This window comes from Astyanax mexicanus, chromosome 18 (genome assembly GCF_023375975.1).
Source record: "Astyanax mexicanus isolate ESR-SI-001 chromosome 18, AstMex3_surface, whole genome shotgun sequence".
Lineage (NCBI taxonomy): Eukaryota > Metazoa > Chordata > Actinopteri > Characiformes > Acestrorhamphidae > Astyanax > Astyanax mexicanus.
In genome coordinates, this window is record NC_064425.1 from 18,678,679 (window position 1) to 18,702,482 (window position 23,804).

At 37.5% G+C, this 23,804-nt stretch overlaps 1 protein-coding gene across 1 annotated transcript; it reads right to left on the reverse strand.

Annotated features, from left to right (window-relative positions):
• Window positions 1-6,384: 6,384 nt before the first annotated feature.
• On the reverse strand, window positions 6,385-22,277 carry wsb1 (WD repeat and SOCS box containing 1). The gene is made up of 9 exons (XM_007236851.4): window positions 21,845-22,277; window positions 18,081-18,249; window positions 16,305-16,576; window positions 14,573-14,704; window positions 13,756-13,856; window positions 10,275-10,447; window positions 9,999-10,112; window positions 9,216-9,323; window positions 6,385-8,675 (listed from the first exon to the last, which is right to left on the reverse strand). The coding sequence occupies exons 1-9, from the start codon at window positions 21,882-21,884 to the stop codon at window positions 8,513-8,515; spliced, it is 1,272 nt and encodes a 423-aa protein (XP_007236913.2). The 5' UTR covers window positions 21,885-22,277; the 3' UTR covers window positions 6,385-8,512.
• Window positions 22,278-23,804: the final 1,527 nt, after the last annotated feature.

The following is a 23,804-nucleotide window of genomic DNA, read 5'->3' on the forward strand; positions in this document are numbered from 1 at the left end:
CATACAATTTATCTTTGTCATTTTGAAGTGATCTGTGACTGTGGAATGTACTAGAAGCTGACACACCTCTGCCACATGCTGGTGTCCTAAAAAAAGTCAAAGGTTATACAACAATTCGCCTTCACAGGCCCGACCAATGAAAACGCTGATGATTAATATTTCATAACTCTTTGCTGTGTTGTAACCTAACCACATCCATTTTGCTGAGTGGAGCTTTCTAGAATGTTCTGCCTCAGAAAGTGAGACAGTAGATCAGCCACAAGTCACATAACAAGGACAACCAGCAATCAGATCAGAAGCACGCCCAAGGTGCAGCCTGCATACTTCAGCTACGTCTACAGATCTTACACACTTCTAATGTTAAAAATGAGAAACACGCTGGAAATGAGGAAAGTTTGTGTTGTGCCTTAAAGTGCACATAGGATGAGAAACTGAATTGAACTAGCTTTTCCTAAATTTCAATATATTCCATTTATCTTTCCAGTTCATAATATAGTAATCTGCAAAAACAAGTCTGACAGGAAAAATCTATTTTAAATATATTTGCCTATATAAACTACACCAGTTTTAAAATGACACTGCAGGGCAGTCACTGAGCTTATCAACATATTGTCATTTCTTTTGGTCAATTTGTCATTAAATTTGGACACAATTAAAGAACAACTGCCATGTTTTTTTTTTATATTTTAGGCAATTTAATTATTAATTTGGCTATTTTAAAATAATATCAAGATATGTAAATGTGTTCTAGGGTTCTCTGTACCCCTATCATCTTGGGATAACTATTTATAGAAAATTACATTGTGTATATTTGAAACAGAACAAGGTCACCATGAACAATTCAAAATGGTTGTAATTTTTTTCATCAAATGCTAATGGATGGATGCATACATTTCTGTGAAGTCTAATTTTTTTAATTAGTTATTCTGATAATGCTAAAAACAGAGATGCAAGGTGACTGTGTGAAAGAGATGCTGTACTAGACATGAAGGTAGAAAATACAATGAGCAGTTCAGATTTTAAGAAATTTAGTTTTTTAAAGTTGATTTTTTAAAAAAATGGTAATATGGCTGTTATGATGTTTTGACGTAGGAGGTAAAAGAACATGATGGGATAAAGCATATATTAGGCATATAATGCACTTCTGAAAAAAAAAAAAAAACCTACAGTGCTCCACAGTGAAATGTCTATGGGATTGTAAGAGTTAACTCTCATTATCAAGTGTTCCAAGATATTTTTTATCAACAGCCATCAGAGAGAGACTGTTTGTCCTGATACGAAGTGTGTACTTACAAACTTTATGTTAGATATGCTCAAGAACTGAGCAAATACCCACGTATCTGATAAAAGCACACAAAGCAACTCCAACTCCAAAACTCGTAACATGCACACACTGCAGGAGACACAGAGAAGGAGCTATATGGTGACATATGATCTAAAGGTCCTGGTATAGTTGACCTCTGTTGAGTGATCTGTTGTGTACCAGTGTAAGGCAGAGTCTGCTGATGAAAGGTTACATAACCCGGCTGTCTGTAATGGGTCGTATTACACCTGAGCTTTAAATATAGCCGGGTGATTCAGGACAACTGACCTCTCTGATACTGCAGGTCAGAGCACTGCATGTCTGCAGATGAGCAGTGGTGGGTGATATCATATGTCTTAACAAATATTTCACTTAACTGTTTAATACTGTGTGCATCCTACACTTATAGCAATAAATGGTTATATTTTTTAAAGGTGGTGCTTAAACATTTGTGGTAAAGTTTGGATTTTCAAGATTTCTGCATACATGTGACATTAAAACTGATTTATTTAAAGAACAGGGATTTTATCTAAATCTAATTTATACAACACATCTGTTTGGTTGATCTACTTTTAGCACTTAGGAAGTAAATGCAACTTTATGTAGAAATATGAGAATAAAATTCTATAAACATTCTATATAAAATAAAGAAAACCTCTGTATTTAAGGGTTTCATTGTATGTAAATACCCATGTCACCAGCTGCAACCAAAGTGCCAATAGCATTTCATTAAAAAAATATATTCTTGTTCGGTTTATAAAGTAGAATAATATAACTTACTAAAGAAACCTAAAAGGAGCTCCTTGTTACAGAATGCAGTAAACTGTCCACTAAGCACTTTCATAAATGCTAAAAAAGTGTTTTTAGGAAGAATGAAAAAACATAAAAAAAACAGTTTCTGTTCCTTAAAGATTCTTTAAAGGAATACTTCTGAGTACTATCACACATTTTTAAATCAGGGGGTTTTCTGCTCAGGAGAAAAAACATTTTTGTCCAACCCTTAATTCCTTAATGATTAGAAACTAAAATGAACTTTTACTTTTACATTTTTCTGTTGCTCTGCTATCTGTTGCACCATTTAAAGATGGAATGGGGACCTTAGCTAACTTTTAAATTGGAAATCAAGGGAGCAGAGTCTGGAGGAAGAGTGACGAGACACACAGTCCAAACTGCTTGAGGTCTAGTGTGAAGTTTCTACAATTAGTGATGGATTAGAGACATGACATCTGCTGGTGTTGATCCACTGCGTTTTATCAAGTCCAAAGTCAGCGCAGTATTTTCCCTGAAAATCTTACAGCACTTTAGGCTTTCCTCTACTGACAACGTTTATAGAGATGCGTACTTTATTTTCCAGCAGGACTTGGCACACTGCCCACACTGCCAAAAGTACCAATTGGTCTTGTATACCGTATTTCTCGCACCATGATGCTGACCGTACGGTGAATTTACACTGCTCCGACGCGACAACGCACAGCGACGGATCCCATTCATTTTCAATGGGAAGCGCCGCCTCCGTCAGACGCAGTCGCGCGGTGCATCATGGGTCCGACGCGTCGAGAGCGGGGGATGCGATGCGATGAAAAGTTGAGCCGAGCTGAACTTTATGCAAATGAGTCCGTCCAACGCAATGCGTCTATCCAATCAGAGAGCAGGTGTTGGCCTGTAACGCGTCCTCAGCGCAGCGCATGAAAACATTTTAGTTCCGCTTTCAAGCGTCCAGAGAAGCCTGGAAGAGAAGTTTCAGGCTTCCCTGTTCTTTATAAAATCCCTGCTGATTCACAGGGACTCTGTCAGCGAGGAGAGAGGCTGCTGTGATTGTTGGAGTCTCTGGTGGGTTTTTAAAATATTAATATGTAATTTAATTGGAAAAGTTTGCTTTTTTCAGCTTATATACTGCTCACTAGACAGTGTAATGAAGCTCATTCGAACATTTATATCTATAAAGACACATTTATATTTATTAAGTATTGGAAATAATAATAGCTTATATAAAAAGCATTTCCCATTTATTAAAACGATGTAATTGGACGACGCAGGGAAAGCCTTTGTCACGCCCACATGCGACCGGTTGGAGGGGGGTAGTGCGACCATGTGCGTTTTCGCGTCGGAGCAGTGTAAATTCACCGTCACATCAACCGAGACATATTTTTCAAAACTAAAAGTTGTAGTATGTTTATCAGGTGTGTCTCTAAAGACTACAAGTGATTTTATTTCTATATTTCATATTAGTGCAGTACAGTAGCAATTTTTATTATTACAAAATTAATATAAAATCAACCGAGACATATTTTTCAAAACTAAAAGTTGTAGTATGTTTATCAGGTGTGTCTCTAAAGACTACAAGTGATTTTATTTCTATATTTCATATTAGTGCAGTACAGTAGCAATTTTTATTATTAAAAAAATAATATAAAATCAACCAAATCATATTTTTCAAAAATAAAAGTTGTAGTTATTTTTCAGGTGTGTCTCTAAAGACTACGTATGATTTTTTTAATCTATATTTCATACGGGCGTGTTACAGTAGAAATGCATTAAACGGCGCTGTGAATGTTTACGTTTTTAATCAGGGTCCGTACTTTGCAGACGGTCCCTTAACAGCTTCAGCGCTCGCTGCAGCGATTCCTGCCATTTTCAGTAAATATTCTCGGAGAAACAGAAAGGTTGGGTGTTTTCAGAAAATCTGACGTTTGTAGTTTGTTCTCTGTTCTTCTGTGGTTTGGAAAATGTAATTTGGGAGAGTTTAGGACATTGCCTGTGAGCAAGAGAACGGCCGAAAGGCGAATCTCCGCTGAATATCGAATATCAAACTAACTTTACTCCGCTACATAAATATAGATCCTTATAACTGACAGAAATAAATATGACTAATAATAATTTATAGTTACTGTGCAGATTTTTGGGAAAACAGGTCGTGACGTTAAGAAATCGGCCCGCAAAACAGCTCACACTGTGAGACAAGCGACCAAAATTTCTGGCATGTCAGAAATCCCTGGTCGCGTCCGACTGCCCATTCGCAGCTCGTATGGGCAATTAATCGGACATCGCTTCCCCTCCTGCACGACAAACGACGCACGATCAAGCTAAAATTCGGCCCGATCATGAAATTCAGTCGCATCCGACCAGATCGGGCTTAAAATCGGGCTAAAATCGCACAGTGTCCGCCTGGCTTAAGGCACACTATCGAGAAAATAAAATATAAGCTGAAAATATAAGCTAAGTAAACAAAGCTGAATTTTTTTCAAAATAAAGGCAACTGAGCGCTGGATGTTAATCTACGCAGTTTTATCTCCTGAAAACTGTTTATCAGGGTGAGTAAAGTGCTTCCATTTATTAACATTAAGCTTATATTTTAAGATTTCCACTAAGGCTGGGTACAATATTAGCATTAGCGGCTAACCGCTAGCGCTAGCCGCGGTTCGTGGCTAATGCTGCCCAACAACGCTACACTGAGGAACCTTGAGTGTTTATGACGGCTTAGCGCAGTTAGCGGCTAATGCTAATGCTACCTCAGGAGTGCTAGCTGGGGTTAGCTGCAGGCTACAGGCCGATAATACTCACCTCTGAACGGCAAAAGAGCCGGCACATAGCGCGGTTAAAGGCTAATGCTAATACTGCTCCAGCTTCGGTGCTGGAAAACTAAACTGAAACTCTTGTATAACACTGTATTTAAGCAAAGTGGCTTTACTGCTCCTTACAACCGGACCTAAAATTCATTAAATGACTTTAGGTGTGCCTTATAGTTCAAAAAATAAATTCTGAGTCAATGATTTCTGGGTTTTTAATGGCTATAAGCCATAATCATCAACAATAAAAGAAATAAGCACTTAAAATAATCACTCTGTGTGTAATACATCTATATAATATATGATTTTCACATTTTGAACTAAATTATTAAAGTAACTTTTTTTGATATGCACTAGTACAGTGTGCCCTCTGGAAACTCTATTTGTTGAAATGTGGACTGGAGTTGTGCCGTTTAAAAGTGATGGAAAGCATTTTAAGGCTGAGAAAGGATGTTAAAACGAATTTGACAAAACCTTAGGTGTACCAAAACCAACTGTTCTATCTCAGAGTATAGAACACAGAGAGAAGCGATGAGCGTAATAAACATCAAGTGACTGGAATGTCTTCACAGCTAATAATGACAAATTCGCTGACAATGTAAAAGCTTACATTTGTAAAGATAGCATACTTTTTAAATTTATACAAAATATACCTAAAATATCTTTTTCACTTTTTTCCAAATTAAAATAAACAGTTTATTAACTGACTGAAGAATAATTAATATATTTTAACTTCTTTTCGAAGTTTACTTTAATTTTTGTGGATTCAGTGTCCCATGATCTGGACCCTATAAAATAATCTGATTTTAGACTTTGCTTTAAATGATTTGCTTAGTTTTTTGGTCTATGACCTCTTTAAATGATTACACTTAAAGTCCCACATGGTAAAACATCACATGAATGATGTTTTTTTTAGTTTTTTTTTTTTTTAATGACACAAAGATCTAATCCTAGATCAGCTAACTACATTAATATATGACAGTGCTTCTTCTCCTTGTATCTACATCATTCTGGGAACTTCCTCACGTCATCAGCAGGCCTTAATATTTAACTTGACAGCATTAACAGCTCAGTCAATAATAAACTAGCAGCTGAGACATCATGCCTTTTGAACCCGGTGTGAAAAACACACACAAGCTGCTGAGTAAATTTCCACCCTGAAGAACGTTTGCCTTAAGAGAAAAGCTTCTATTGAAAATTTTGGTTAAACTGGTTCTTCTTAACTAAAGACCTGCTACTACTAGAAGACTCTTCCAAAATCTAGAATGTTCATGCTGGGAACGCTAGCATCTCCCAAGAGTTTTCTGGAGTTTTCTTCACTGTTTCGGCCCCTGAAGCTGAAGTTAGGCCCCCCAACAGAAACCTACTGACCACAGCTGTGAAACCTCACAGGACCGGTTGTGTACACAGACAGAGATGGGGTCAGTGCCCCACAGCTTGAAGCAAGCTACCATCACACTGACTGGATAAAGAAAAAAATAAATAGAATAAAAAAATATCACACGCTGGAGTCAATTCATTTGAAAGAAGCCTTTATTTTAACTACAAAACACACACACAAAAAACAGAAAAAATACATTCATTTGACTCATGACTACTACTTTAGTTGCTACTATTGTGTACAGCATTATTTAGAGAGAAGTTATCTGCAAAGGAATGAGGATACACTGAATGTTTTGCTTCTGAAATAAACTGAAGACCACTAGCTCATGCCATAGCAGCAGTAGACAGTGCTGAAGTTTTTTGAGAGGGCACTGTGGAGTCAGAACGCTTTTCTCCCTAATACATAGACAGAACTAGAAACTTGCTTTTGAAAACAAAGGCCTATTCTTATTTAGCATTCCTTTGCATGTGGAAAAAACAGCTGTAAGACATATGCACAAGATTTTCAAGTTTTAGCCAGATATAGATGAGAAGAAAGGAAGGTGGGGGAAAAAAAGAACACACTGAGTGCCAAATATGATAAAGAAACCAAGGTCTTTGGCATCAGCTATTACTTTTTTTTTTTTTTACATATGCAATTTATTGCCAGGATTGTTGAACTGCACATAGAGAGGAAAAAAAAATATATATATATACGAACTGATCCTCACACTAACCGCAACCATTCTCCACATTGAAGTCCCATTACACAGTCACAGCTCCATTTATCCATCTACATACAGCAAAGTGAATACACTCTGAGCCTCCATGTGATGTCACATTACACAGGCAAATCTAGGAGGTAGATGAGACATGACATCTCCATCACTACCATGCTGGCCCAGTTCAGAGGATTAAAGCCAGGCATTCTTTCTTTTTTCTAATTGTCAATCACTGTACATATAAATATACAATAAATACAGGCAGACAGAAGCTTTAGAAAAGCTTCAAGCTGCATGGAGGTGCAATAACATTCACATTTCATCTCAATAACTACCCATACCCTTACAACTTTTTCACCTACACTCCGCTCAAGAGCATTCTTCTGTATGCCTGACATTCATTCAGGTCATTCTGCTTGAAATTATGTTTGAAATAATGTTTCACAGCACAGGAGAGTGAAAGAGATCTATACACAAAGCAACGCAAGCATCAGTATTCAGGATCAGGAGAAATAAAAAGGAGGGATGTGGGGGGGGGGGAGCAGATTTAGATATTTATATATACACACACCATGAAAACATTCCTTTACAAATTTCTGTACAAGTAAAAAATATACATTTTTTAATAAGGGAAAAACATCCCAAGAGATTTTACTGTTTCTCTCAGGTTGTTACCGAGGCAGTATCTGAGTGTGGATATTAAGCGTACAGCACTGGGGATTTTTTTCTATCACAGAGGCACACTGAAGGGAGGCACTGCCTGATCTACTACTAAATGCACTCCTCAACTAGACACCAAACATGCTAAAGATTTGCACCCTTGTATGCTTACATAGGCCATTCATTCATTAATTTATTCATTAATTCACTCCTTTCAATTCACTTTACGATCGACCAGGTAAGCCATGGCACTTAATAAGAGCAGCTTTCTACTCTAACGCTACCTCAATACCTCATTTACTGTACTGCTGAAAGTCACCACTCTATACACGATACATTTAAGAGAAAGCACCTTTTCAGCTCAGATATCAGCAATTCAAATCCACAACAAAATCTCCAGCCATAAAAACGAGATTCTCACTTTTTCTATCTGTCATATAAGTTGCAATATAAGGTTTTGTACAAGAGGTTGTGCTGGGAAAAGAAAAAAAAGAGACAGCAAGACAGAGGAAGAAAAGTCGCTCAAGTGACGCTGATAATAATGCTGTCTAAAGGCCACTGCCTGATATGGGTGAGGGTGCAGCAATCACTTTAACAAAAGAAAAAAAAAAAGAAATAAGAAAGGAATCCTTACTGTTGAAAAGAAAAAAGTACTTAAAGGCAAGTTTATAAGCAGTAATACAGCTTAAAAAAATATAATACAAAACAGTGACCTCATTAAGCACAGCATGAGGTCTTTGAGCCGAAGATTTTTATTTTTTATTTTCTCTTTTTCTACCTTTTTTTACTACCTATTTAAGGTTCATTTTTCTTTTTGTCCTTTTTTGTTAAGATTTTTTTTTTTTTTTTACAAATAAAGTCTCATTGGTTTGTCAGTGTGCAGTTTTGTGCATACTGGGCTACAGGCTCCTGTAGGCCAAGTAATCCTGCATGCACTGAGGGATGGTCAGCGTGTAGACCTGCTGCGTGGTGAGGACTCTCCGCAGGGCCATGCGACACAGATGTTGCAGACTGGAAATGCTGCGTGGACATGACCAGAAATGAACACTGCCATCACGTGAACTAGAAGAAGGAAAGAGAATTTTTTTTAAAGACTAGAACTTTTACACTTAAAATTATCATGAAAGTATTATAAAATAATTGGCAATCAGTAAGACAAATGTGACTTAACATAAAAGTTAACATATGTGAAACTTAAACATATTAGCTGAAAGTTTGAATTTGGACTAAACTAAAATTTAAGTAAATATCTAGATAAAGAGGCACTCTCATGCTGTTGCTTCTAAAAGAACGTGCAGCAAAAATGAGACAGCTCACAAACAATTTCCAGAAAAATGGGTTGACATACTATGCAGAAGCAACAAAACCAGTCTGACCACAATTACTTTACATCAGGGTATCGATGAAGGTGATAAGGTTAACAGTACAGCTACACAGAAATAGGACACACTGAATGTAATGAAATACATGACTTTTGTCAAAAAATAAAAGGTTATTTCTAAGTTGTTGTTTTTTTGAAAGAGGAAGGAAAGAAAGGAAAGAAAATGCTTACAAAGCAACCAACAATTTATTTCACAAAAGAAAACTATTTTAAAAACTCACCCAGCAGCTAAAACGCTCCCGTCCGTAGAGAAGGCACAGCAGAGCCCATTAGTTAGCGATGCAACAGCCTGAGGAGACTTTTCATCTATACTCCAGAACCTCACCAACCTGGGGGGAGAAAATACAAAAAACAAAACACCACCAAATGGTGAGGTTTAAAGCAGAATTAACATTATAGAACATTGTACAGGTTTGAAACTGCATTGCTCCTAAGGCTGCTCCAGATAACTGGGCCAGGCTTTCTAAAGAGAAATGGTTGATATTTGCTAAGAACGATAATAAATAATGCAAGAAATGTGTGATTTATTATCTTAAGCAGCATGACCTGATAAGATTAATCTGGTCTTGTCCTTGGTTTTGAACTGTTGGGATTTTCATGAACCCTGTTTGTAAAACTACATATTACTGTCTCTCTCTCTCTCTCTCTCTCTCTCTCTCTCTCTCAAGGTTATTGTCCAGTGTGCTGTGGCTCTCCATATTTGAACAGAGCTGAGCCATGCCCATCAACCACCAAACCACTCCCCTCCTCAGTTACCAGCCAATCAAAAGGCAAGACTGAGTCAATGCAGATTTGAGGTGGAGAATAGCAGAATCTGGGTTCCTCTCACTGATTAATGGGAGTCATATGAAGAGCATGTGATTTCTCCCAGGAGTGAGGCCACAAATCAAATCCAGATATGGACACGTTCAGCAGTCCATGTCTTTTAGTGCTTTGAGAGCAGACGGTTGTGAAAATAAAGCAACAAAAAATGTTGTTGCTATAGGTAGACAGTGCTCACTTACCGGTCATCTGTAATACTGGCAATATGCTGACCATCATGACAGAAGGCCACGGAGCGAACCCAGCGGTCATTTGCCCCACCTGCAAATATGGGTGAAGGAGGAGGGAATAGATGCCTGTAAAAGGAAAAAAGTGACAAAAAAAATTAAGCATTTAACAACCACCAATATATAATAATGTTTTTATTATTTTTTAATTATGTGCTCATTCACTTTAAAACATTTTGATCAAGTTTTTCATAAAAGGGGCAAAGTAAAAATAGTAATGATAATAATTACCCCAACTCCAATAATACAGTGCCCATATGAGGGTCCCACACTATGACACGGGTGTCGTAAGAGGCCGTGGCCAGCAGGGCTCCATCAGGAGAAAACTCGCAGGACACCACGTCGTTATGGTGGCCCTCCAGCTTGCGGATCATAGTGTACTTATCCATGTTCCACAGGAAGACCTGTAAAGTAAAACGCACATATTATAGCCCAGCAGCCAATCCCCACAGAGCACATTATTCACAAATGTACAAAATGCAGAGACAATTAAAGTCAAATTAAAACAAGATCAATTTATGCTCAGTGTCATTTTATCATTAAGCCGTACAGCAAACAAATGAAAACTTAGCACATGCCATTCAAACAGCAAGGCAGTGTTACAAAATAAGTCAATGGACAATGGTCATTTTTAACTGTTTACATGAATAACTTCTAGAACAGTCAATATTTTTTAAATGTCCATTTTTATACTTTTATCTTTAATAGAACTACAATACTACTAACAGTACAAGAAGTTACTGAATAACTAAATAACTCAAGGATGATGTTAAATGTACATTTCTGTATGATATACTACTACTAAAGTCTTTACAAAAAAAACAAATGTTTCAATAATTACTATAAATAAATGATAAAAGACATAGATATAAAAAATATATAAACAAGTAGTAACTTAAGGTAACATAATGTTACTCCACTGGTATCCCCTTTCAGAGTTTTAGTTCACTTGAGTTTACAATAGGCTCGCACCGCGCCGGCGGAGGCCTACGAGGAGAGACAGACTGCAAGAGAAGAAAACATTTGATGGCCAAAAGGTTGACGCCTTTGGCAAACACAAAATACAGCATTGTGTGATACTACAAACACTGTTTAAATCAAGATCTTCCACGTGATATTCTACAGCTTGTTTTGCTCCAGCACAATATCATTCAATGAAAACTTAATTTCCTTTTGCAATCAATTACTCAGTTCTATAAGAACTAGTGATCGTATAATGATGAAAGTGTCTCTATTCTTTATTGATGGTGTTTTAGGAAGTCAGAAATTGTACTTGAGCAAAATTGTGCTTTTCCATTACAATAGCTAGTTTCCAAACTACAACTGAGACAGCGTTGAGTTGAGTTAGTGTGGTTGGTACGGCTACTGCAACAATGCTTATATATGGACTATAAACATTTCCACTCCTTGTTATACAGTACTGGGAGATGAAAGGGCTTCAGTGTCCAAGATTCAAGCCTGCGTTTAGTTTGAAAAATGGTAAAAGCAGTGTTTAGCTGAAGAGTCCATCTGGTTGTAGAGTAGCAGTGAGGCCTCTAACACTTCTACATCTGTTGTTTGCACAGATTGAGGAAGCTGAGGACAACAAATTAAAGCAATTATAGGAAAAATCACTTTGGGTTGTTTATGCTTTATCCATTGTCTAACTCAAATTCACTCATCTGCTTCCACCTTTATACAAGCAGCATGAAAAATAGCTGCTGGTCAGACACTAAGCAACAGCTGCCCTTTGACCATTTCTGAGGCAACTGGGAACCAATCTTACATCATATTTCTTTTTTTCCTCCCCAGAAGTTAATGTTGTCCCCTTTTTTTCTGCACACAGTTCTGACAAAGGCAGACATTATCGAACTGCAGACAGTCTGACGAGGCACAAAGAGCCCTTTCATTCTCCACAGATGCCGACAAATATGCCTTAAGCTCTGTGCTGCTAAGTCCATTACTACAAAAATAAAAAAAACAAAAGCCTAAACTCTGCTTCCCCATAGAGAGCACACCAGCAGCAGACTGCCACGGACCATGAACCCATAGGCACCGTAAGCTAGGGCACTAATGAGTGACTGTTAACGAGGGCCTGTGCTCTACTGCCTGGCTCTTACATATAGAGCAGGGCAGATGGGGTATTGCTCGAACTGAGAGGGTAGGAATTAAAGAGGAGGGAGAGATAGAAATGTGTAGGTGATGGAAGTGCTACTAAAAATACAGATGAAAGACAAAGGGCAGGAGAAAGTGGGGAGAAAGGGAGAGGAGAGTCTTTTCTTTTGCCCTCGCCAACTCTTCTGCTTTTAGATACACTGAAGAATTACAATAAAGGAGTATGAACTGCAACAGCAGAGGTAGACAGACATGGAGCAGGACCTACGTACAGGAAGCCCCTGCGGACAGGAGCTTGGAAGCCCCTGTGGCGCGGGCACGGGCACATGAGCGTCCAGCAGGGGCCGCGATGGCAGCCGTGCCCCGCGTACTCCGCACCGGCTGCTCTATGTCAGCGCGGCACTTCCCCTCAAAACCACTCACACACAGAGTTCTGCCTCCACCTGGGACAGGGAAAGCAAGACACTTATGGACACACACAACTGCACAGTACAATGACTGCAGTCTGCTCGGCGGAACGAGAGCTAGCTAACGCTCAAAAGGCCAAAGCTATGGGCTGTTGAGACCAGAAGAACTTATATATGACTTATACGGTCACGCTCCTGGTAGCCGTATAATTCATGAAATTACTAATACAAATGTACATAGTTACATATATAATAAGTAGACAGAATGCTATAAAGATGAAGGTTTCATTAACTAATTTAGGCTAATTATTAGAGATTCAATAAACGCATATTTTATATTTTTCAGTAGTGTATGCATTTGTTTCAATGGCTTCCCTGTAAACACTACAAATGCCATAAGGGCTGAACAGGCTTGTTTCACAGATGTTGCCAAATAATGTCAAATGATGTTGTAAACTGTCATACACCAACATGCCAAAAGCCATGGGATAGAATAGGTAGATCAATTGTTCAATTAAAGCAATTGTTACTCGAGCACAGCTTGGGAAAGCAAACACCTGTGTAAGTGCTGAGGTTTTATTTTTTGAATGATGCTGAAAACTGACCAGCATATACATGGTAAGGTGACGTGAATTTTGAGTTTGAGCGGCACAGAAAGCATTACCACTCACAGCAGACAGCACAGTGGGTGGTAATGACAGTAAGCAACAGCGTCCGGCTAAAACGGTAACAAATCACATCCGCATTCAAAACTACATTTTGGCATGCCAATGTAGTTTCTCTTGTAGTTCTATAGTTGATGATTGGCTTAAAATGTGACATCATTTCATTTAGCTTTGAAGAAAGTAGCAATTTCTGTAGATCTTGCCATGGATAAAAGTGACTTTGTGGTGCTAATGATAACAGTAGGGATAGTTTTATATGTAATCCCACTGCAAAGCCATTAGATTTTTCAATTTTAGTATTTCACATGCACATTGTCAATCACAATCTCACAGCTATTTAAACAAAACAAAAAGAAAAAGCACCAAAACTGAAACTACAGGCAAGGTTGTAGAAGCAGATCATGACACCGAGCATTATGATATGTACATATGTAGATTTAATTTATATTGTCATTGATTGGTCATTGGAGAAACTAATCACAGGCAATAACACACAAGCAACTCATATAAAACATCTGAGGTTGATGCATGTACAAGAGTACGTACCGATTTGCCAGCACCCACAGAGCACAGCACTGAGGAATCTGGCGAGAAGGCGCTGCAGTAGACCCAGTTCTGATGGCCCCGCAGCACTTTCACCATGTTACCTGTAAAAGTCAAATAGAGAACTGTATCAAAACTAAGGCTTGGCATTATCAGTAATAGAAAGTTCTAATGCACAACATTAAATAAATGAAAGTAAAGTTAAATCATTCCTTCGTATTCCATGCATTGTGTATGCAGATACTTTCCCTCTCATGCTGAAGCAAAACTATACATGCACATTACATACACGTAAGCACATTTGAGCAAATACTTCATATAGCTTTTCCTTTTTATTAATTTCTCCTTTAAAACTGTAAGCTGGGTGTTTACTATTTACTTGAACTTCCAATACAAGCAGATTTAATTTCCTTGGAAAAACAGTTTAATACACTTAAACAGAGAACATTCCTAATATGTGCAGTGTGTCCCGTGGTGCCTGTGTTGAATTGAATCTATTCAGTTGGCTTTAACCAGGCCAGCTCCTTACAGAAAAACTGCAGCGCCCAAGTAAAACAAATACTTAAATTATTACGGGGACATGTACTTCTGAAGGGGAGGAACGCAACACATTCCAGTTAACTTCATAACATGAGCAGCTGCACTGTATGTGTGTCTGCAAATCTGCAGTATCAGACCCAGACAAATAAAAATCTAAAATGGACGATCCTGCCAGGAAATGGAGGCGACTTCCGTGCCAAATGCTAAGAGTGGAAAAATGCTCTCCCACGAACACAGCCTGAGAAAAATCATTTTGGATTATTAAGTTGTTTTTGCTCACCATCGTCCTTGAGGTCCCAAACACGAAGTGTCTTGTCTCTGGAAGCAGAGACCAGCACCAGGCTGCCATCTGGAGCAAATGTAAGATCTCGTACAATGTCGGTGTGATCCATCAGGTTCAGCAGAAGTTTTCCTGATCAGAATAAACAAAAAAACGTGTTAAGATTTATTCAAAAAAGAAGACAAGCTGCTGGCCAACCACTGTTTATTGTACAAAGTGCACATCAATTATTCATGTACATCAAGTAAATCCATAGAAAAATGAGCCAAAATCAAACCAGCACAATGACTTGAAACGGTTCCCTTTAAAACCAGTGCTTTTCAACCAGGTAACAATAGAACAATAGTGTGAGGTGCAATTTAACTTCAACTCTGCAACTGTGTGCTGTCTGATTTCTAGAATGGTGAGAGTAATGAGGCACCCTGAGATACAGAAGGCATTCTGTATAAAGGGGATCTCCGCTTATCTCTATGTAGTTGAATTGACTGTTACAAGTTGCAGCTGTAGTAATTGCTGAAACTGGAAGTGGGGCCAGCCTATAGCAGTGCAGATTTGGGATCCACCCCTTAAACACACCCTGCCCGCCAATGAGCACACTGTAGAGTTGGCAGGTCATAAATTATGAGACCAGCGGAGGGGGAAGGTTCCGATTTTATACGCAACCCCCTCCTTTCGCACACACTAAACTGGTTCTACAGTCAATAGTGGCTTATGGTGAGTCTTGAGGAAAAAGAAAAACACCATAGATCATTTAAAGTAAGGAATTCAGCAAAAAACATAAGAATCACACAAGACACCAAGCAGGGTGCAGCTTTCATGGGGTACTTTGCACAGAAAATAGCAGCTAACTAAGTCAAGTAGTTTTATAGCAAAAAAACATGAGTATGGTTAAACATCTAAAGGAATAACTTGGATAAAAACAGAATTGCTGCAGCAGTTTATGCCACTCTCTGCAGCTTGCAAAGATAAAATGATATGCTCAAGACGTGCTCCTTAACAGATTCACCAAAATATGAAACTCAACCAAGTGCTTAAGGCCAACACCAAGGTTTGCCAGGCGATAAAAAACAGAAAGAGAAGCCAAGCCACAAAAAAAGAGAAGACCCCTAGAACCCAAAGCGTAAACATGTTACATAACCCAGAGAGGAGGGCGGAGGGGGTTGTAACAACCTTATTTTACAGCTGTGAAATTGAGGGTGGGTTCTTCAAAATGTTAGACCTTGTGTCAGGATAAGAAGAGAAAACTTTTTTGCAACTTTAACTGCTATTCGTTTTGAGTTTTTGCTCTGCTGATGAGGGAAAACCAACATCTGGAATGCAGAACAAGACCAACAACAAATGTGTTAAAGCTATTAAAAAGGCAATGCACAAAAAACACTTCCAAACTAGGCTACAATTAAATGAACAGTGCAAAAAGCACAGGTTCCTCAGAGGATAGAAGACTGTTAAGCAACAAGTTAGCGTATAAAGTTGGAAAATACTTTTGGACTCATTTTGGATTTAGTAGTTTCTTGTTTCACCCTACTCTTCTGAGACTTTGAATCACATTATCAGCATTTGATTATTATATGGAAGAAAAATGCATTGCTGTAATAGGGAGCTGGCTTTGGGTTACAAGGTCAGACCAAAGTTAAAGCAACATTATGCAAAATTGTATTTTTTTTTTTGCTTCTGAGTCTCAAAGTGGTCACTGTTTAAGCTCTACTAGTCATTCTGTATAGCAAACTCTCACCTGTATAGGCATCCCAGATTTTGATGCGCCCGTTATTAAGGCCTGTGGCCAGCAGCAGTTGGTCCTGGCCAAATTTAAAGCGGTGCCACTCGATGTTCACACATCGACTCTGCTTCTCAGGGACAGAGGAGCCAAAGGCGAGACCCCAGACAATGTCACCGCAGTCGATGGTGTGCTCCCTTGGCTCGCCAGGCACTAGGGCAACATCGCTGCCCTGACGAGACAGTCGCCTGGGCCCAGCTCCATTTATCCGCTCCTCCTTCCTCATAGAGCTGAGAGACAAACAAAATAAAAACATTGACGTTTAGCCACAAGCATGAAGTGTTACGTCCAGGATCAAAATCCATAGTTAAGTTGCAATGAAGTACAGTTACAATTAAAGAAAAGTGTAAATGCTTAATTTATTTAATTTCAACTCGGCCAAGGGCATTTTCCATGGACATGTGTGAAACCAGCATGCCTGTAAAAAATTAATTCTGCAATTAAACATCTTTTCATCTGCTAGATTTAAGGTTTTGCATGCATTACTCATCTGAAAACATCTTCATATGAATCACTCATTTCATTTCCTTAAATAAAGTAAAGAAGTTGACCACAGTTGCATCAGATGGATTAGCACATCACAGGCCTACACAACAAAGGCCATGTTTTCTGAAAGCGTTAATGAAGTCTCAGTGAAAACAGATTCCACAGGAAAACTCTCGCTTGCCAAGACTAGTTTAGCCCAAAATTCAGGAATGTCACAAGGGGCTGTTAGGCATAGAAAGGGCATATGCTGCAGAAAAGCAGCTGATAATACGTGCCACGTGTGCTTTCCAGCCAGTCATTAAACAGAGGCTTCTTTATGTTATTACTGAGAATATTCACTCCCCTCAAGACCATATTACAATGCATGCTTTATCTGTCTATGAAGGAGAACTGAAAGTTTCAACCAGAGCAAGAAAGTAGTGTTAATATTTTTCTGGGTTGATAATGAGGTCTAGAAAGCCATAATAAGAACACCAATTGTACAGACACCAAGAAGCCTTAAGGATCCTTTACATACACTAACAATGGTTAAGATAACGCAGGGAAACCATAATCTACTCCTGACATACAAACACTCAATAAAACTACCCTGAAAACTGCCTGCTTGTATAGCAGTTGTATATTTTACAACATACATCAAACAGTTCCTTTAACAGCTCTTATTGCCTGCTTTTCCTTAATTGCATCTGACACTCAGATACTGACTGTTTTCTTTTGAGCTGAGAGATTGCACAAAAACTGTAATAACTCCCTGTTAAAGATTTACAGCATTTCATTGTTGGTTAGCTATGTGTTAAACTGCACCTAATATATTCAGTAGATCAGCCTGAGGAAGAAAGTGTTCTGGTACAGTGTTCACTGTTAGTGCATAATAGGTAATGTAAAAAAAAATGCATGTAAATATTTAAGCAAAAAAACAACAAAAAAAGCATTATGAAAAAAAATCTTATTTGTACCTAACCGCAGTTATAACAAACAGTTCTACAGGAAAGGATGGTGTAAGTTTATTCAGAAGCTAAATAAAAGGACAGAAAACTGCAAACTCAAACAAATATGACCGAGTACCCTTTATCCCTAAGTGTTCAGGCAGAAGAGGTAAGAACCTAAATGTAGAGCATGCACTCAGAAAAGAACAATTAGTATTACGGTTGACCTGAAATAGCATGGAAAGGTGCTCAATTGACTAAATAAACACTACAACAGTTTACCAAAGAATACTTTAGGACTAAAAACTATGTATGTACTTACAAGTTTTTTATGCATTTTGACCATGGTACAAGTCTCACAATGCGATGTCCTTGAGACCAAGCAAAATAGGAGCCATCAGGTGCAAAAGCTACAGTCCACGTCTCCCGTCCTGACTTCTGGTCAAAGGGAGCAACAGGAGCTAAAAGTTCTCCAATGAACTTAGCTTTACCTATAAGACAATGAAAAAAAAAACTGAATAATTAATTATTATGAATGATAAATTTATACATTTCCATGCTCTTTAAACAATTGCTTACAAAAAAGTTAACATCAAGGTAGGGTTGCAGCGGTAACCGGTTTCACGGTATACCATGGTATTAAAATGCACGGTTATCATACCGTGTGTGTTTGCTTATTACCGGTAAAACGCAAGCCAGCGGAGAAACTCACCCGCGCATGCGCAACTCTGCTCCGCTTCAGCTACTCGGCACACAGCGGTGAGAACGGCAGAAAGTGCATCAAACTAAACAAATCTCCGTCCGCCTAAAAAAAGGCTAAACTAAAATCAGCAGTGTGGGACTATTTCGGAGACCCGCCGAACGCACCAGAGGATGGTTATCGGATTTGTAATCAATGTGGCCGTAAAGTCACGGCTAAAGGTGGACATACGTCAAACCTGTTCTCCCGTCTCCGAGAACACCACCCCGCTGTGCAGCGCAAAGTATGTGTTTAGTTTATAATTTTAATCTGAACCTAAATAAAACCTCTTTGTAGTCGTGCACAACCCCTGCGGTAAGCGCCCGCAAAAGCGCTGAGTTATCCGAAATTTGGGCACGCAGGTACAGGCGTGAAGTGCGTGCTACGATGGATGCACGTGTCCGTGTAAAGGTCCTGGCCGGACTGGATGTGAAAGACGCCATTCATTTACATGCGTTTATTTTTAAATTCTGACGTGCCTGTTTTTCATATGTTAAAACCAGACTCTGTGTGAAAGCCTTAAAATAGAAATCTCTATTGTGAGGATCATGTCAGAAATAAATCCCCTTTTTCTGCAGTATCTGGTTATATACCAACTTGGCAGTAAAACGGACGTTTACAACAGTTGTTGATCAGACACTGACCCAGGCTCAGTTTATCAGATATTAAATAATTTAAACTTAAATATTGTACTGAATAGTTCAAACACAGGATCTTTACTTCTTAGAGGACATGTAATGTATGACGTGTGTGTGTGTGTGTGTGTGTGTGTGTGTATATATTTATATATATTTTTTTATTATTATTATTTTTTTATACACCCTTAATGCCGTTAAGAGTAGTGGAAAAACCTGGTTTCCTTCACCTAATGGTGTACAGTTTTTTTTTTTAAGGAGACATTATCTATATAGTTGTTCCAGGTTTCTACAATAAATAGTTAATTGAACAAAAAACCTTTGTTGTAATTTCTTTAAGGGTCAGTTTAATAATATATGTAACAAACTGTGATACCGTGATAACCGTGATACCGCGGTATTTTCTGAGACGGTTATCATACCGTGAAAATCTCATACCGTTGCAACCCTACATCAAGGATAAATTCTCTCTCTTGAAATAACAAAAACTGCACTAATGAAAGTGATTCTCAATTTGTGTTTAATAAAAACATCAGTAGCTTATTTTTACTGCAAATTTTAAAACTTGAATGCATAACTATATCTTTTTTATATCTGATAAAAAGGGAGCAAGAGACATTCCAAGAAAGACTGACCTATTTTCAAACTAGGTGAAAAACGGGCTGTGTTTTTTTTAATCACACAAGCTGTTTCTGCTTTTCTGAGATGGGGTAAATTTACAAAGTAGAGTTCATTTTACCCCGGAGTGACTGTTTTCTTGAAGGAACAATTTAGAACTTCCCTATCGAAAGAAATGTAGTTATAAAAAATAAAAAAATAAAAACAGACACCAGCAATACAAATCCTAATTCAAGTCTTAGTAGTAAAAGCTCAATACAAATCTTTGTGCTTAAGTTTTTACTAGTAGAAACTCTCAATACAGAAATCAAACTGAAGTTTGTACTAGCAATAAAATCCGATCTACAGATTTAGAAGTCCCTTCTCACAAGGCACATAACCAGGATGACTTATCCTTAACGTAAGTGTGATTAGTCATATGTTACAATTTCAATCTCTGTATGTTTTATTAAATACTTATTAATAAAAACTTCAGTTAGAGGTATCTATAATTACTTTTCTACACAAAAAAGTAATTCCAGATTTTGCCATCTTGACTAGTAAAACCAGTAATTGTTAAAACCAGTGACTTATATAAATACTTGTTAATATATGATATATATGTTATATGAAAACTATTATTCAAATTTTGACACATAATGCCAGTTTAAACGAATATATGTGCTACATCAGAATGTAGCATATTTAGCCATAATTGAATCAGCTACAAATTTGTGAACCTAGACTTTTTACTAATAAGAATTAGAGTATAGTTTAGCTATCTAGATTCACTACTAGAAAAAATAGAACTATTTAAATAATTATAGAGAGTTTTACCAGTAAAACTGAATTATAACTCACTCTTTGTACTGAAGAAAAATGTTTTTATTTGTATTAATTAGTTTTAACTAGCCTCTGGCTGTTAGAAGAAGCTGATTTAAGTGAAGGGGAACTGGATGCGCGTACAGATTATTCAGTTATCGTTACAGCCATCTATCTCCACAAACGTCCGAGGTACAAATCCCTTAATAAATGATGTGTAATGATGTGTAATCGGAGGTCAAATATGAAAGATAACTCGTTTATTCGAGTTAACCATTAGCCACCCGTCCGTGTGTTGGTAAATAGCTACGCGTGAGTCATACTGGCGCACCCCCTCCCACCCAGGCGCGCTAACTAACATTAGCTAATAACAGACGGGGAAAAAATGATAGTTTGTGTTTGGGGAACTGGAGAAACCTGTTTAACTTGTTAGCTAGCTGAAAATTAACAATAAATCCCAAAAGTTTCAGGGTAAAAATGAGATTTTGTCGTTTTTTGTTTTTGAGTACGCAGCAGGCGAGGACCAGCTAGCTTAGCGTCCCCAACTCCAGCGTATGTAACGCCAACAACGTAACTTTACACTGCGTAGAAATACGTTCAAATATGCACAACAATAATAATCTGTGTAGAGCTATATATAAAGCTATATTTGTACAAACTTATTTTTTTTATCCACCCTTAGAGAGCATGTTACTTTTTTTAACTCAGTTTATCGTTTCGCTTATAATTTGTATACTACTTTTTAATTACGATTCTTATTATCTTATTATTCATTTTGTCATTTTATTTCACCATTTACTTTGACTATTATGATGTTTATATTATATTGTCTATTTAAACTTTTTTTAACATTTTATGTTAAATTTCACACACACATACATACACATTCTTCTATATTAAATGTATTAACTGTTAAACAATCCTTATTAATTCTAATTACTTATGTTTACAATCCCTTTGAACTGTAAATATGCTGTATTTATATACTCTGTAACTGTATTGGAAATCAGGGTCATCCCCAATGTAATCCCTTGTGAAAATATAGGTTGATTGATTGAAGTTAATTACCTTATACGAAGAAATGTGCACAATAAACGTGCAACAAGGAGGTTAACGCTAACATTAAACACAATGTGGCCAAAAAACACACAAGAAAGTCGAAACTGCTTCTGTAATACAGGGCTAGTGAGCTACCCTGCTAACTAACTACATTCCTAATGATCCAGCCCCTTCCCCCACCCACAGACCACAACCCAGAAAAAATCAAATTACTCCAATAAAAACACAACTTACCTATTTCATTTTCGTTGATAGAATCTGGGAAGCTTGCCATCTAAATAGAAACGGGTCCCTTTAAAGCACGCCTCTGTAGGTAAAAGAATTAAACCTCTTTTTTTTTGTTGTTTAAAACGGATCAGTGGAGTGGGTGTCGGTGCAGCTCTATGAGGAGGAATGCGTGAGGACGCACGTAGGCACTACGTTAGAGGCGTTAGCGGCGCTGCTGTTCAGCCCTAGAGTACGAACATACACTCCTCCAAAAATAACACTAAAATAACAGCGCTCTCTCCCTCTACCGACACACAACCACCCGGATTACACGAAACGGGGTGAAAACACGTTAGGAAAAAACAACGAGGAGAAAGGGAAATAAAGAATCTGTGAGTCTCGGGCTCCGCTCTGTCTCTCCGCTCCGTCTGTGTACAGTCTAATCTAATGGCCGCGGCTGGTCCGCACTTCACACTCAGTCTAGTGGGCGGGCTACTCTCAACAACGTCACCGCTGTTGTCAAGGAGACGCGGCAGCACCGCCCTCTGATTCGTGCGTAGCTCTGCGTAGCCGCTCTCTCGCCTGTGATTGGTTAAGAGGAGGGGCTCCGAGTGAATGCGCGTTTTTGTGTGTCGGTGTGTGATTTCTCTTTTTTTTAGATGTTACGTGTGAATGAGAATTTATAGAAGGGATAAAAACGCCTCTGGAAAATTATTTTAGCCAAAAAAATGGACAGAGACATTCACCTGGACCATTCACACGTTGATCCTCACTGTTGTGTACATTGCGTGCTTACTACACTGCATGCTTAACTACACTGCACACTTCACATTTTAAATCTGTGCATAATCTGTGCAGAGCTATATACAGGTCTGGAAAAAAATGAGATCATTTCAGTTTCTGAATCAGTTTCTTTGATTTTGCTATTTATAAGTATACTTTTGAGTAAAATCAACATTGTTATTTTATTCTATAAACTACAGACATTTCTCAAAAATTCCAAATAAAAATAGTCATTTAGAGCATTTTTTGCAGAAAATAAGAAATGACTCAACAAAAAAGATGCAGAGCTCATATTCTTAAAGTTTTAAGAGTTCAGAAATAACCCTGTTTTTTTAATCCCAGTTTTCATGCACCTTTGCATGTTCTCCTCCACCAGTCTTACACACTGCTTTTGGATAATTTTATGCCACTCCTGGTGCAAAAAATCAAGCAGTTTAGCTTGGTTTGATGGCTTGTGATCATCCATCTTCCTTTTGATTATATTCCAGAGGTTTTCAGGTTGGTAAAATTAAAGAAACTTAACATTTTTAAGTGGTCTTTTATTTTTTCCAGAGCTTTATATGTATATATATATATATATAAACCTTTAATTTCTATTCACAATCAGAAAGCCTGATACAATTTTAACTACATTGTCGTTCTTTTTTTTTTACTTCAATTTTGATTGTGCTTATCTTAGTTTATTATTATTAGTTTTATATTTTTTTCATTTACTTTTACTATTATTATTCTTAATTTATTTTCTATAATTTTTCTTAAATTAATAATTTTAGTTTTTCCTATTTTATATATACATTATTCGTCTATATTAAATGTATTTAAAACTATTGTTAAAGAAGTCCTTATTAATTCTGATTTCTTGTTTTATGTTTTCAATCCTTGGAATTGTAATTACACAGCTGCATTGAAAATCAGTTTTTGTATATATATAAAAAAATAATAATAATCTCTATTTTAATGCAGTTTTTATTAATATCTCTGTACTAATCGTTTTTTTAATTTTATTTTATACTGCTGTAATAGGCAACTTTTCATTCTCAGGCTAATGAAGTAATCCCTCAAATCCTGAATCTTTAGTCTATTGCTCTGGTGGTATTCAAATTCTACAAAATAAGGCTTATCAAGCATTTTAGTTAATTAAGTGAGGAGTCGAGATTTAAAATTAACCATGATGAACCGCGTTGTTCATTATTAGACAGGTATT